The sequence below is a fragment of the Ornithorhynchus anatinus genome, unplaced genomic scaffold (assembly GCF_004115215.2).
Source record: "Ornithorhynchus anatinus isolate Pmale09 unplaced genomic scaffold, mOrnAna1.pri.v4 scaffold_77_arrow_ctg1, whole genome shotgun sequence".
In the NCBI taxonomy this organism is placed as follows: Eukaryota; Metazoa; Chordata; class Mammalia; order Monotremata; family Ornithorhynchidae; genus Ornithorhynchus; species Ornithorhynchus anatinus.
The window spans coordinates 675,498-691,783 of NW_024396934.1; the positions used below are offsets into that span (position 1 = coordinate 675,498).

General features: G+C 43.2%; 1 protein-coding gene and 1 pseudogene across 1 annotated transcript; both read right to left on the bottom strand.

Moving 5' to 3' along the window:
* Positions 1-501: 501 nt before the first annotated feature.
* On the bottom strand, positions 502-1,338 carry ORNANAV1R-PS3813 (vomeronasal 1 receptor ornAnaV1R-ps3813 pseudogene; annotated as a pseudogene).
* On the bottom strand, positions 602-1,540 carry ORNANAV1R3126 (vomeronasal 1 receptor ornAnaV1R3126). Its single transcript, NM_001253518.1, is given in 1 exon segment — positions 602-1,540. A coding segment is annotated over 1 exon segment (939 nt).

A 16,286-nucleotide genomic window follows, 5' to 3' on the forward strand; every position in this document is an offset into this window, starting at 1 on the left:
GCCTTTTGGAAGCAGCATGGCCTAGTGGCTAGAGCACGGCCCTGGGAATCAGAAGGACCTGGGCTCTAATCCTGACTTTGCCACTTATCTTCTATGTGACCTTGGGCAGGTCACTTCACTTCTTCTAGAGAAGCAGCGTGGCGCAGTGGAAAGAGCACGGGCTTTGGAGTCAGGGCTCATGAGTTCGAATCCCAGCTCTGCCACTTGTCAGCTGTGTGACTGTGGGCAAGTCACTTAACTTCTCTGTGCCTCAGTTCCCTCATCTGTAAAATGGGGATTAAGACTGTGAGCCCCACGTGGGACAACCTGATTCCCCTGTGTCTACCCCAGCGCTTAGAACAGTGCTCTGCACATAGTAAGCGCTTAACAAATACCAACATTAACATTAAGTTCTCTGGGCCTCTGTTCCCTCATCTGTAAAATTAAGACCATGAGATTAAGACCATGAACCCCCCCGCCCCCATGGGACACATACTGCATTCAACCTGATTAGCTTGTATCTACCTCAGTGCTTAGTACAGTGCCTGGAACATAGTAAGGGCTTAACAAATACCTTCTGACTCCCAGGCCTGGTCTCTATCCACTAGACTACACTGCTCTCCTACAACATATGAATGGACCTTCTCATGTTCTCAAACACTCGAGCGGGCCTAAGTACGCGGGGGTCCCTACTGAACAGCACCAAGGGTGAGAGTGAAGGAAAGCATGTGGACAGAAAGGCGATGACACTCTGCAACTCACTATGGTATCCCTTGGCAAAACTTAGATAAAGCGTTATGATGCAGTCGATCCAATAAAAGCAAACGAAGCAGGTGACGAGGAGCAGGATGGTGTGAATGGCTCTGGTCTCCGTGGAGGATTTCGGGGAGCGGCTGGTGCTGTGGATGTGCTGGACTTGTCTGCGGTGTCCGTGTAACAAGATCACCATGTAGCCGCTGGCCCAGCTCATGAGAAATAGGAAGATGAGATCTCGGAGAGTCGTGGCAGTTATAGTTATGATGTAACTAGAGTCACTGCTCTTGGGGATAGTAGAACAGTATTTGGAGACATAGGTGTGTTCTGTGAGGGTGACGTTATTGGTGGCTTTAGCTGTTATGAGTAAATTGATGGAGATTAACAAGTTAATGTTCCAGAAGAAGACAAAGGAAGGGAGGATGTAATGGGGGACTCTGGGCTTGAACTAGGACCACCAGGAGGTGCTGGAACTGATGGTGATGGCCTGGAACACACTCAGGAGACAGGTGGTGCAGATGGACAGGCCCCGGGCCACTCTCCTCAGGTACATCAAAATCTTGCACCCAACGTCACCCAGGATATTTTTCATCCCAAAGGCCACCATCATCTCTGGAACGCCCCGTGTGAGGAGGGTCACCGTATTGGTCATGGTCAGATGGGTGAGGATCATGTCCGTGGGCTTCTTCTGCTGGGGCTGAGCCATGAAGATGTGGACATACACCAAGAACATCGCTGTGTTCCCCAGCACACCAACCACAGTCTGAGAGAGGAAGGAAATGCCCCAAAATTGGTCACTCAAAAGCATCTCCCCGATGTCTTCATTACAGCAGGATCCTGAAATTTTGACATAAAAACCAGAAGGCATCACCAAAGACAACTTATGGAAAAATGGAAAGTGAGAAACTCCAGACTGCGAGCTCCTTGTGGGCAGGGAACATGTCTAACAAATCTGTTGTATTGTTCTCTCACAAGCACTAAGTGATTGAGAAATATAGGACAAGTTTTTTTCTTTGTATTTATTCAGCAGTTACTGTATGCAGAAATAGATTAGGGACAGGGAATTCCAGGATACCAGAACACTGTAGGAACAGTATGGCCTAGTGGAAAGAGCATGGGCCTGAGAATCAGAGGACCTGCATTTTAATCCCAGTTCTGCCATTTACCTCCTGTGTGGCCTTGGGTAAACCTCTTAAATACACTGTGCCTCAGTTTTCTCAACTGTAAAATGGGGACTCGATATCTAATAATACTAATTAATAATTATAATAATAATAATGTCGGTATTTGTTAAGTGCTTACTATGTGCCAAGCACTGTTCTAAGCACTGGAGTAGATACAGGGTAATCAGGTTGTCCCACATGAGGTTCATAGTGTTAATTCCCATTTTACAGATGAAGTAACTGAGGCACCGAGAAGTTAATTATGGTACTTGTTAAACAGTTACTATGTGCCAAGCACAGTTCCAAGCCCTGGGCTAGATACAAGTTAATCAGCTATTCTATGCTGCTTCTCACTATTCTCCCTCCTACTTAGACCGTGATCCCCATGTGGGACATGATTCTTTGGAATCTACACCAGCACTTAGTACAGTGCTAGGTACTTAGAGAATGCTTACCAAATGCCACATTTATCATTATTAATTACACTGAGGGAAAATGAAAATAACTAGGGCAGACTTGTTAAACATCCATGTTATAAAATATGAAATGTAGATGGTTTGGTTAAGGAAAACTTCATCTTTTGGTTCCACCCTCTAAACTTTTAGATACTCATTTCACTCCCACCTCTTCCACCTTTATGTCCATATCCTCATGTTTAGATGCCTTCCATAACTGTCATTTCTTATAGTGTGACTTCCCTGATGTGCCATCACCTTCTTAAGGATTATATCTAAAAATAATATTTAATTATTTTGGTATTTGTTAAGCACTTACTATATACAAGTGCTAGGGTGAATACAAGGAAATCAGATTGAACACAGTCCCTGTCCCGCATACTTATTACTTAGGGTATTTGTTAAGACCTTACTATGTGCCAGGCACTATACTAAGCGCTGGGGTAGATACAAGTGTATCAGGTTGGACACAATCCCTGTCCCACATGGGGCTCACAGTCTTAATCTATATTTTACAGATGAGGTACCTGAGCCATAAAGAAGTGAAGTGACTTGCCCAATGTCTCACAGCAGACAGGTAGCAGAGCTGGGATTAGAACCCAAGACCTTCTGACTCCCAGGCCCATGCTCTATCCACTAGGCCACACTAATTCTCTGGTCTACTTACTCTACTGTACTTTTCTAAGTGCTTAGTACAGTGCTCTGCATAGAGTGAACACTCAATAAATACCATTGATTGATTGATTGATTATTTAAGTGCTTGGGGGGTATGAACTGAAGTGCATGAGTGAGGTAGAGGAGGGAAAATTTGGAGGGGAGAGGAGAAATTAGTCAGGGAAGGCTTCCTGGAGGAGATGTGATTACAGTAGGGCTTTGAAAATGGGAAGGGTGGTGGTCTGACAGATATGAAGGGAGAAGGGATTCCAGGCAGGAGGGTGTGTTCAGGGTGAGCTAGGGGCGTGTCTGTTTATTGTTATATTGTACTCTTCCAAGCGCTTAGAACTAAGCTCTGCGCACAGTAAGTGCTCAATAAATGATCGACTGAATTAATTAATTGATTAAATGAGTGAAAGTGAGAGAAATCAAGAAGTAATGAGAAGCAGTGTCCTAATGCAAAGAGCACAGGCCTGGGAGTCAGAAGACCTGGGCTCTAATCCTAGCTCTACCATATGCTTGCTATGAGACCTTGGGTGAGTCACTTAACACCTCTGTGCTTCAGCTTCCTCAACTGTAAAATGGGGATTCAATACCTGTTCTCCTTCATACTTGGGCTGTGAGCCCTATGTGGGAACAGGACTGTGTTTATCCTGATCAGCTTTTATCTAGACCAGTGCTTGACTCATAGTAAATGCTTAACAAATGCCATATACTATATCCAGCTTTTCTATTCACTCTCAGACTACTATGGGATGGAAGCTGTGGGCAGGGAACGGGTATACCAACATTGTTGCATTATACTCTCCAAAGCCCTTATTACAGTGCTCTGCACATAGTAAGTGCTCAGTAAATGGCAGTGATTGATTGATTGATTGTCCTGTGGAAGCAAGATTGGGCACTGGCAAAACACCCACTCAAAGTCACCCCTTTTAATTCATTCAGTTATATTCATTGAGCGCTTACTGTGTGCAAAGCAGTGTACCGAACACTTGGAAGAATACAATACAACAACAATCTGCCCACAACAAACTCATGATGCAAACTTGCTACCTTCTCCTAGACCAATGGTGACCCATGCCTACCTGACACCTCTATGAACTGGGGGAGGATGTGGGGCTTTGTAAACACACACTCCACCTGGAGCCCAAAGAAGAGTGAGGACTAATTCTCTCCAAGAACTGCTTATTCAATCAATCATGAAGTGGTATTTATTGAGTGTTATTGTGTATAGAGCACTTGGGAGAGTCCAAAACAGAGTTGGTAGAGACATTACTTGACTACAACCAGCTTACAGTGCTTAGTTCAGTGCTCTGCACTCTTCTTAGGGCTCCAGGTGGAGTGTGTGTTTACAAACCCCCACATCCTCCCCAGTTCATAAAAGTCTCAGGTAGGCATGGCTCATCATTGGTCTAGGGGGAGGTAGCAAGTTTGCATCGACAATGGGTGACTTTAAAAGTGGCTGTTTTGCCAGTGCCCAATCTTGCTCCCATGGGACAGTCAATCAGTCAAACAATCAATACCATTTACTGAGCACTTACTGTGTGCAGAGCACTTTACTAAGCACTTGGGAAAGTACAATGCAACTGAGTTGGAAGACACGTTGCCTGACCTCAACCAGCTCACAGTCTAGAGTTTAGCTACTTTGTTTCACAATCTCATCTAGGATTGTTGGTCTATGTCTAATTTGTTTACTTTGTTTTTACTCCATAGTAACTGGGTGATTTACAAGTCATAAACATTTATAAATGCTAGTATTTTTACTCCATCATTTATAATCATTTGAGGTTGTGACTTAGAGAAGCAGCATGGCCTAGGGGAAAGAGCCCGGGTCTGGGAGTCAGAAGACCTGGGTTCTAATCCTGACCCCACCCCTTGCCCTCTGGGTGACCTTCTCATCGTCTCAGTTCCCTCATTTACGAATGGGGATTCAAAACCTCTTCTTATTCCTACTTAGACTGTGAGTCCCAGGTGGGACCTGATGATCTTGTATGTACCCCAGAACTTAACAAATATCTCAATAATTATAATATTGGAGTGAGCAACTGTATGGATCATTTCATCCTAAATGGATCTGTGAAATCTGACTAGCATTTCAGCATGATTCAGCAAACTCAGATGTAGTGAGATTTTAACTAAATATTTTTTGTGGTATATTGTGTTACTATGTTCCTGGATTGTATGCAAATTACTGCTTACTATAACCAAATAATTTGTATTGCAAGAGATCACCTTAGAGTCTGTAAATTTCTTCTTACTTTTCTGATATTTTTATAATATTAGTGTCCATCATAATTTGCATCATTAGTTATGAAAGATGATTATTAGTTATGAAAGACAGTTTTGAACAAACTGGCTCCTGGATCTGTTTGGATCAAGATCACCGGATCATCATTTATTTTCATCATCATACCACCATTATCACAGATGCGTTAAGTGGAGGAGTTGAGATCAGAGAGCCATTCCTGTCCTTTGTCCTTTTTTTATGGTATTTATGAAGCACTTACTCTGAGCCAAGCACTAATCACTGGGGTAGATCCTGCATGGGGCTCATAGTCAAAGCAGGAGGGAGAACAAACATTGAATCCCCATTTTGCAGATGAGGCAACAGAAGCACAGAGAAGTGAAGTGACTTGCCCAGTGCCATAATGCAGAGAAGAGGTGGAGCTGGGATTTGAACCCAGGTCCTCTGATTCCTAGGCCCTTGTTCTTTACACTACACTATGCTGCTTCTCACATGCTTTCCAGGTTATCCACCTTACCTCAGTCCCCCTTCAACCATGTACGGAGATAGAGGGTCAGTGACTCTGCTCTAGGAGAAGAGAAAGGGCCTTAAAAATTGTAAGTAGATGATTTCCAGCCAAAGGGTCACCACTGAGAATAATGAGTATAATTATGGTATTTATTAAGTGCTTACTATGTCAAGCACTGTTCTAAGCAATGGGGTACATCAGCAATAATCAGGTCAAACCAAGTCCCTGACCAAAATAAAACAGTTCCTTAACATTTTCCTTGGGTTTAGGTGCAGTGGAGAGAGAGATGCTGAGAACTCAGTGGTGCCCAATCAATCAATTAATTGCATTTATTAAATGCTTACTGCATGCCAAGCACTGTCCTAAGCATTTGGGAGAGTACACTATAAGAGAGTTGGTAGACTTGTTCCCTGCCCACAAGGAGACTCCATTTTCTCAATGGTATTTGTTAAGTGCTTCCTCTGTGCCAGGGACTGTACTAAGTGCTAGGGTAGATACAAGATAATCAAACTGGACACAGTCCATGTCCCTCTTAGGGCTCACAGCTTTAATATCCATTTTATCAACAATCAGTGGTATTTATTGAGTGCTTATTGTGTGCAGTGCACTGTACTGAATACTTAGGTAAGTACAATCGTTGAGGAAATGGAGGCACCAAGATGTAAAGTGACTTGCCCAAGGTCACACAGCAGAGAAGCAGTGGCGCCGGGAAGAGAAGCCAGATTCTCCATCCCCCAGGCATGTGCTCTTTCTACTAAGTCCATTCCTGAGTCCAGGCATTGTCCAACCTCCTTCTCCATGAGTAAACTGTGTCCCACACCCTCCTTGCTGTATAAGAAGACACTCACCTGGGCTGATCTGGGCTGCTGCTAGGCTGCAGAGGGAAGCTCTTGGTCCATCTGAATCTGGAGAGGTTGATCAGACACCTGTTATAGGATTGAGGGGGTGTGACCTCATCTCCCACAGGCTGTGATTACCATGTCGCTCGCTGTGCAAGTGACATTATCTGGAAGGGGAATTCGAGATGACTCCAATGGAGAAGCCACCTAACCTTCCCACTGCCAATCCTCCTTGTTAGGATCTAGCAACTGCTTAATGCATTAAAGGAGCAATTATTCAATCAACAATTTGGCTGCAAAATTGCCGCCTGGGAGTGAAACTCTCAAATCTTGAGTGGTGTAATCCAGATACCCTTCAGCGATGACTATTTTCAGACAGTTCTCCAGTCCTCCATCATTCAGTGGTATTTATTGAGCGCTTACAGTGTTCAGAGCACTGCACTGACAGCTTGGGAAAATAGAGAAGCAGCATGGCATAGTGGATAGAGCACAGGCCTGGGAGTCAGAAGTTCATGGGTTCTAATCCTGGCTTTGCCACTTGCCTGCTGTGTGGCCTTGGGCAAGTCACTTCACTTCTCTGTGCCTCAGTTACCTCCTCTGGAAAATGGAGATTAAGACTGTGAGCCCCATGTAGGACAGGGACTGTGCGTAACCGGATTTGCTTGTACTCCTCCCCAGCACTTAGTACAGTGCCTGGCACATAGTAAGTGCTTAACAGACACCATAATTATTATTATTACAAGAGTTGGTAGACATAGGCCCTGTCCACAAGAAGCTTACCATTTAAAGGAGGGGAGCTACAACCTCCAGGCTCCTCCCTCACAGGATCTCAACTAAGGGAAGGGACCAGGCAACACAGACCAAATGTCGGAAGTCCCTGGGATGACCAATTTCAACCACCACCATTTCCCAAAACAAAATCCACGGAACAGGACATTGATTAGTTTTTCTTGAAAGAATGGGTTGTCAACAACCGAGCATTAGATTTTTCAGTTGTCGATGACTTGCTTTTGTTCCATTGAGGTTATGGGATGCATAAAAAGGTTTAGCAGGCAAAAACACTGAGTCTTTCTACCATTTCCTCTCAACACTCTTCAGACCTGATCAAACTCCTCACCCAGTTCTGGTCCCTGCAACACAAGCAGAAGGAGAAGAAATGGGAAAGAGGTTAGGTTATATGGAAAAGATGGTAATCCTGAGGAATCAGTACTATGAGGAGAACCCTAAAAATGAGGACATCTCATTTTAAGACAGGGAAGCAGCATGGCTTAATGGCAGTCCTCTAGACTGTAAGCTTGTTATGGGCAAGGAATGTATCTGTTATATTGTTATATTGTATTCTCCCAAGTGCTTAGTACAGTGCTCTGCACACAATAAGCACTCCATAAATTTGATTGATTGATTGATTGATTAATGGAAAGAGCTTAGGCCTTGGAGACAGAGGACCTGAGTACTAATCCTGGTTCTGCCTTTTTCCTGCTGTGTGACCGTGGGCAAGTCATTTAAATTCTTTGTGCCTCAGTTTCCTCATCTGTAAAATGGGGATTCAATACCTGTTCTCCCTCCCCCTTAAACTGTGAGCCCTATGTGAGAAAGGGACTATGTCTGGCCTAATTATCTTGTATCTACTCCAGCACTTATTACAATGCTTGGCACCAAGTACTCACTTAACAAATACCACAATTATTATTAAAGTTTGTGTGTGGTATCAATTTCAGAGAGAGGTAGGTTGAACCAAGAAAGGGATTTCCTTGGTCAAGTCACTTAATTTCTCTGTGCCACAGTTCCCTTTTCTGCAAAATACCTGTCCTCCCTCCTACTTAGACAGTGAGCCCCAAGTGGGATTCGATGATCTTTTCATCTATCCCAGTGCTTAGCACAGTTCTCGGCACATAGTAAGCACTTAGAAAATACCACAAATAAAAAGGGAGAGACAGGATCAAAATTTAGAGTTTGTAAGCTACAAAGAAATTTGAAATATGAAATGCTCAAATTTCCACTTCAAGGGAAGTAGAAAGCAAACTCCAGATGATTACAAACTACTTCTCAGAATCAGCAAATCTCTCCAGGTGGACCATCCGACTGAGCCATTGAGCCCTTAGTAAGGGCTCAAAGTCTTAATCCCAATTTAACTGATGAGGTAGCTAAGGTAGGTTCTCAGTGTTGATTTGGAATTCACTGCCCAGTAGTGCAAACTAAGGCAACCTGATAAGGAATCTTGTTGAGTCGCAGCATGTCCTAGTGATAGAACATGGGCCTGGGACTCAGAAGCACCTGGGTACTAATCCAGTCTCCTCTACTTGTTTGCTGTGTGACCTTGGCCAAGTCACTTCACATCTCTGGGCCTCAGTTCCCTCATCTGTAAAATGGGATTAAGACTGTGAACCCCCTGTGGGACAGAACTGTGTCCAACCTCGCAAACTTGTTTCTATCTTAGTACAGTGCTTGGCACGTAGTAAATGCTTAACAAATACCATTAAAATTTAAAAAGAAATCAAATTAGAATGATTTGTATATCTTTCTGAGTCTCAGAGGGTCATGTTAATCTGATAGCAAGATTCAGACAAAGCCCCACATCTACAGGCCAATAGTAGTATCTGACTTTATAGCTAAAATATTTTATTTTATGAAACTATTTTATGTCTGGGAAAAGGCCTTCCCAGTCTAAGCCCCACTTTTCCTCATCTCCCACTCCCTTCTGCATCACCGTGACTTGCTCCCTTTGCTCTCCCTCACCTCCAGCCACCAGCCCTCCAGCATTTATGTAAAGAAGCAGCGTGGCTTAGTGGCAAGAGCACAGGCTTGGGAGTCAGAGGACATGGATTCTAATCCCGTCTCCGCCACCTGTGTGCTGTGTGATCTTGGTCAAGGCACTAAACTTCTCTGTGCCTCAGTTACCTCATCTGGAAAATGGGGATTAAGACTGTGAGCCCCATTTGGGACAAGCTGATTACTTTTTGTCTACCCCTACACTTAGAAGAGTGCTTGGCACATAGTAAATGCTTAACAAATACCATAATTATTATATCTGTAATTTTATTTAATTTATATTGATGTCTGTTCATTTGTATTGATGTCTTTCTCCCCGGTCTAGACTGTGAGCTCATTCTGGGCAGAGATTGTCACTCTTTATTGCTGTATTGTACTCTCCCAAGTGCTTAGTAAGTGCTTTGCAAACAATAAGCACTTAATAATACTATTGAATGAATGAATGAATGAAAATGAATCAAATGATCAGTTGTATTTACTTAGTGTTTACTGTGTACAGAGCACTTTAGTAAGGGCTTGGTAGAGTACAGTATAATCGAGTTGGTAGACATAATAATAATAATGGTATTTGTTAAGTGCTTACTGTAATAATAATAATGGCATTTGTTAAGTGCTTACTATGTGCCAAGCACTGTTCTAAGTGCTGGGGTAAATACAAGGTAATCGGGTTGTCCCATGTGGGGCTCACAGTCTTCATCCCCATTTTACATATAAGGTAACTGAGGCACAGAGAAGTTGTCACTTGCCCAAAGTCACACAGGGGACAAGTGGCAGAGCCAGGATTAGAACTAACGACCTCTGGCTCCCAAACCCGGGCTCTTTCACTAAGCCATGCTGTTTCTCATGTTCCCTGCCCCCGTGCTCCCTGCCCACAGTGAGCTTACAGTATAGAGAGGGAGACAGACATTGCTATAAATAAATAAATTGTAGATATGTACATAAGTACTGTGGGGCTGAGAGTGGGATGAATACAGGGTGCAAATCCCAGTGCAAGGATGATGCAGAAGGGAGAGAAAATGAGGCCTTAATCAGGGAAAACCTCTTGGAGGAGATGTGATTTTAATAAGGCTCTGTAAGAGGGGATAGTGTCATCTGTTGGATATGAAGAGGGAGGGCGTTCCAGGCCAGAGGCAGGAGGACATAGGCGAGAGGTGGGGGGCGAGATAGACAGGATCTAGGTACCATGAGGAAGTTGGCGTTAGCAGAGCAAAAGGTGTGAGCTGGTTACCAGTAGGAAATCAATGAGGTAAGGTGGGAAGGAGCAAGGTAATTGAGTGCTTTAAAAAAGATAGTAAGGAGTTTCTGTTTGATGTGGGTGTAGAGGGGCAACCATCAGAGGTTCTTGAGGAGTGCGGAGATGTGGACTGAATATATTTGTAGAAAATTGATCTGGGCAAGTGAATGAAGTATGTACTCAAGTGGGGAGAGACAGGAGGCAGGGAAGTGAAAAGATGGTCCTGTGATTGAGGGTACTTTCAACCAATCAATCATTTATTTATTTAATTAATGGTATTTGTTGAGTGCTTACTGTTAAGTACTTGGGAGACTACAATGAAAGAGAGTTAGTTGACCCAATATCTGTCCATAGCCACTCCACTGTACACTGAGGAATGAGAGTTTATTGTTTACTGATACACTGTACTCTCCCAAGCGATTGGTACAGTGCTCTGCACACACTAAGCGCTCAATAAATACATTTGACTAACTGATGGTCTGATGCTCAACTACTTGGTAAAGGGAAAAACTGCCAAGCTTTCTATATCACTTCCACATAAAGATAACATTATCTATGCTAAAACAGTCATCATGCATAAGTCTGTTTCTTGGTATTCTGCTCTTTGCAAAGGCTTTATGAAAAAAAGTAACTCCTGTCTCACCAGATGCTTTATTCGAAAAAAAAATCCTCTCTTACGAAACTTGTCTGTACTTTTGCAATACTCTCTCAATTAACCACTGCTGTTGTCCATTGTTTGACCCTCCTCAGCCTTTTGCTTCAATCCCAACCACAAATACTGAGCGTGGGTGGATTGTTTCCTTTGAAGTGCTGATGGTTGAAACTGAGATCCAGGAGACATTCAAAATTTGGTGTGTGTGTGTTTGTGTGTGTGCGCATTTGTATGTGTGTGTTTTATGGTTTTTATTATGGCATTGAACTAAGAACTGGGGTAGATACAAGCTAATCAGATTGGACACACAATCCCTGTCCCACAAAGGGCTCAAAGTCATAATCTCCAGTTTACAGACAAGGGAACTGAGGCACAGAGAAGTGAAATGACTTGCCCAAGTTCACACAGCTGACAAGTGGCAGAGCTGGGATTGGAACCCAGTTCCTCTGAGTCCCAGGTCCATGCTCTTTCCTCTAGGCCACGCTGCTTCTGTTGACTGGTGTTGATTGGTGTCTATGGACCCTTCCCTTTGCTTGAGATTCCTTCCTTGAGTTGGGGCCATTCCTTTCCTCTTCGGGATTCAAAGACAACACCCACCCCTTAGGGCTGTCTGTGGTACATCTGTGTTACACTGCTCAACACTCAATAGATTTCACTCCCAGATGGCAACTTTGAGTCCACTACATAATTTTTTTTCCTTTTTAATGGTACTTGTTAAGTGCTTACTATGTGTTAAACGCTGTTCTAAGTGCTGGGGTAGATACAAGTTAATTAGGTTGGACACAATCCCTTATATTGCGTGGGGCTCAAAGTCTAAATAGGAGGAAGATCAGGAGAACTGAGGCACAGAGAAGTGAAATGTCTTTTCCAAGGTCGCACACACAGCTAACAATTGGCAGAGTCAGGATTAGAACCCAGGTCCTCTCACTCTCTGGCCCGTGCTCTTTCCACTAGGACACGCTGCCGATTAATTGTTCATTTCATTCATTTAACAGTCGAGGGACCGACTAATAAAGACGACTTGCAGTGGGGAGGGAAATTAGTTTCTCCATTGAATTTCAGATTCCCTTCAGATTCACTAAAATGGCAAAAGACATGGTAATCATAGCCCTAGGTGACATGAGGTCACACATCCTTCATAGTATAACTGGAGCCCCCTCAGTCCCTCCAGATTCACATGAAAACAGGGCTTCACCCTGCAGCACAAGAACTACACAGACTAGCTCAGGTGAGTGTCTTCTCTTTTTTTTATAGTTTTTTGTTAAGCGTTTACTATTGTGTCAAACACTGTTCTGAGCCACTGGGTTAGGTTAATTAGGTAGGACACCATCCCTGTCCCATGAGTGGTTCCCAGTCTAAGTAGTAGGGAGAACACAAATTGAATCCCTATTTTACAGTTGAGGAAACTGAGGCAAGGAGAAGTTAAGTGACTTGCCCAGGGTCACACAGGAAGTAATTGGCAGAGCTGGGATCAGAACCTGGGTCCTCTGAGTTCCAGGCACAGGCTGTTTCCACTAGGCCACACTGCTGATTAATTGCTCCTTTAATTAATTCAAAAGTCACAGCAACCTGCTAATTAAGACAACTTGCAGTGGGGAGGAAAATTCGTTTTTCCATTGGAGAAACTATCCCACACTGCTTTTCCTGATGGTTTGGGCTCTAAGGCCAGGAGGGTGTTTCATAGATCCTTTTCCTGGCTGGCAAAGTTTGTAGAACAGAATCTGAGTTCAGAGACTCTGGTATGAGATGATCATGTGGCAGAACTGGGATTAGAACCCTGATCCTCTGACTTCCAAACCCTTTCCACTAGGCCACACTGCTTCTCTGATTAACTTCTCAATTCCTTGCCCTATATCTCCCTCCCACTCTCCAATCAATTCCCACTTCAGTTTCCCCTAAGCATTCACACCCCACCAATGCACTTATGTGGCCCCCTTTACATTGAATGTTCCTTAAGAATAGGGATCAAGAATACTAATTCTATTGTACTCAACCAAGAGCTCAGTACAGATTCTTGCATAAAGTACGTGCTCAATAAATTCTATTGACTGACTGAAAGTAAAAGAAAAATCTATTAAAATGAAAACATGCAAAGTTGGGTTTAAAAGGAAGACCCATATGTAGAAAAGCACTCTGGGTAGATAACAAGGAAGGAGTGATAGAGGAAGCCCATTCCCACTGACATCCCCATATTAACCAGATGTCTAAAAATAATCCTCAGAACCACTTTTAAGAAGCAAGACACACAGACGAATAGTTGGAGTCCTACTTTAAAAAAAATGTTATTAGTTGAGTGCTTTCTATGTGTCAAGCACCATTCTAAGTTCTGGGGTAGATACAAGCTAATCAGGCCGGAGACAGTCCCTGTTCCACATAATAATGTTGGTATTTGTTAAGCGCTTACTATGTGCAGAGCACTGTTCTAAGTGCTGGGGTATACAAGGTAATCAGGTTGTCCCACATGAGGCTCACAATCGTCATCCCCATTTTACAGATGAGGTAACTGAGGCACAGAGAAGTTAAGTGACTTGCCCACAGCCACACAGCTGACAAGTGGCAGAGCTGGGATTCAAACCCATGACCTCTGGCTCCCAAGCCCATGCTCTTTCCACTGAGCCATGCTGCTTCTCATGGGGTTCACAGTCAAGTAGGAGGGAGAACAGGTGTTAAATTCTCATTTTGTAGGTGAGGCACAGAGATGTTAAGTGACTTGCCCAAGATCACACAGGAGGCAGATGCTCTGGCTCTCAGGCTAGTGTTTTATTGACTATGCCATGCTGCTTCCTTCAGTTATTTTCTTTGCCTAGGTAGGTTTTTTTTCTTCTTTTTTTTGTTTGTTTTTTAAAGGCATTTGTTAAGCCCTTACTACTGGGGTAGATACAAGCTAATCAGGTTGGACACAGTCCCTGTCCCACATGAGGCTCACAGCAATCTTTCCACTAGGCTATACTCCTGTTTTAGGGGCACAGATGAGAGACCCCCAGCAAAGCTTTTCCCCAAGACAGCAAAGGAATCATCTAGGGGTCCAACTAGCCATCCTGCTTCCAGAGGGCTGATTTTGGAGGAGGATTGCAGTGGAGGCTTGAATAAATTCCTCTTTCCTTTTACCAGTTCTGGCTTCCAGTAATGTTTCTCCCATCCCCCCACCTCCCGCCCCCAACACACAGATTCTAGTAGCTAGGCATCATAACAGATTTTTTAACAAAACTTAGAATTTTGTCTCCTTTGGAGATCATTTATCTTCTGCAAAATATCAAATTATGACTTCAGTAGTCCCAGACATTCTACATAGATGTTCCCAAAACAGCATTCACAAAAAAAGAGGGTGACACCTTTCCACCAAGCCCTTCATCTTTCTTGAAAGGCTGCTTGGTCCATTCCCCCTGTTTATCATAGGTCTTTTGGGAGTACCCCATTTTTAGGCTTATTCTTTCTGGGGTCTTTCCAATCAATCAATCAATTAATCAGTAGTATTTATTGAGCTCTTAATGTGTGCAGAGTACTGCAGTGAGCACTTGAGAGAAAACAATATGACAATATAAGAGGCACAGTCCCTGCCCCCACTAGCTTACGGTCTAGAGAGGGAGGCAGGGATTAATATAAATAAATAATTTATGGATATGTACATAAGTGTTTGGGGTTGGGAGGGGGGATAATCCTCTTTTATCCTTTTCAGACTGTAAGCCTTTGAAAGTAGTGATTGTGTCTAATGACTACATCGTCCTCCAGTGCTTAGTAGAGTGTTCCGCACAGAGTAAGCACTTAATAAATACCACTGATTAAATGACTCCAACTAACCCTGAAAATTGCTGCACTTCTCCAGCTAACTCCCTCATCCTTTTCCTTAACTTCACTTATGAATGGCTTAGATTACGGTAGTGTTTTCTATTCATTTCTATTTTTGTTCTGTTTTTTCCAATTGTTCCCCATGTTACAAGGTATGATTAATCTAATACTCTCCCTCTTCTCTGCCCAGCAAAGGGGAGGAAATGTATTTCAATTGTCTGTTTTTCTGACAAACTTATGGCAGACCTAAAGTTAAACAAAACCCAAGGTTACTCAACATTGTAAGCTCGCTGTGGGCAGGGAATGTGTCTACCAACTCTGTTTTATTGTCCTCTCCCAAATGCTAGTACAATGCACCACACTATAAGTACTCAGTGAATACAATTGATTGATTGATTGTTAATGAACACTAGAATGGGTCGAAAACTTGGTCTACGGAGTGATCAGTGCCCAAACCCTTAATACAGTGCTCTGCACACAGTAAGCACTCAGTAAATATCTTTGACTGATTGATTCTCTCTCTAGACTGTAACCTCCTTGTGGGCAAAGGACATGTCTACCAACTCTGCTGTATTGTACTCTCCCAAGCATTTAGTACAGCATTCTGCACACAGTATGCACTCAAAAAATACCATTGATTGATTGATTTGTCCTTACTGGTTTACCCTGGTAATCAGGAAATCCATTGGAGGAAGAGTCAAATGACCTTGAAGCTAATGGGGTCTATCCATTGTAGGGAGACTTTTCTTTAGATTGTAGTGATGAAACATACAAGGTCACCAATCAACTCAAAATCTTTCCCCTACCAACTCTGTAGTATTGCACTCTCCTGAGCACTTAGTACAGTGCTCTGTGCATAGTAAGCACTCAATAAATATCATTTATCACAGGAGCTTTCCCAGTTGAAAATCTTGGGATTTTTTTCACCCTTTTGAGAAAGGACAATCCAACTCCAATCCAAAAGGGTCAGGCAGGGCTAGCAGCTGAGCCCACTCAATTTCCAATTTATATCTAATCCACAGCGTTATTACAAGGAATATAAACAATTCCCCAAAGTCATGGTTATTGGATGTTTCATCTGGTGGCCAAATTTCTCAGAAATGAGTCCATTCTCCTGAGTAGAGGAAGCCTGCTGACACTTGTCCTTTGTTTCTCGAAATCCATATTTCAAGGCTCTGTCACTGTTGATCCCTTTTTGAATTACCAGGATTCTGCAGTCCTGAAGACATCAAGACCAACCCAATGACCG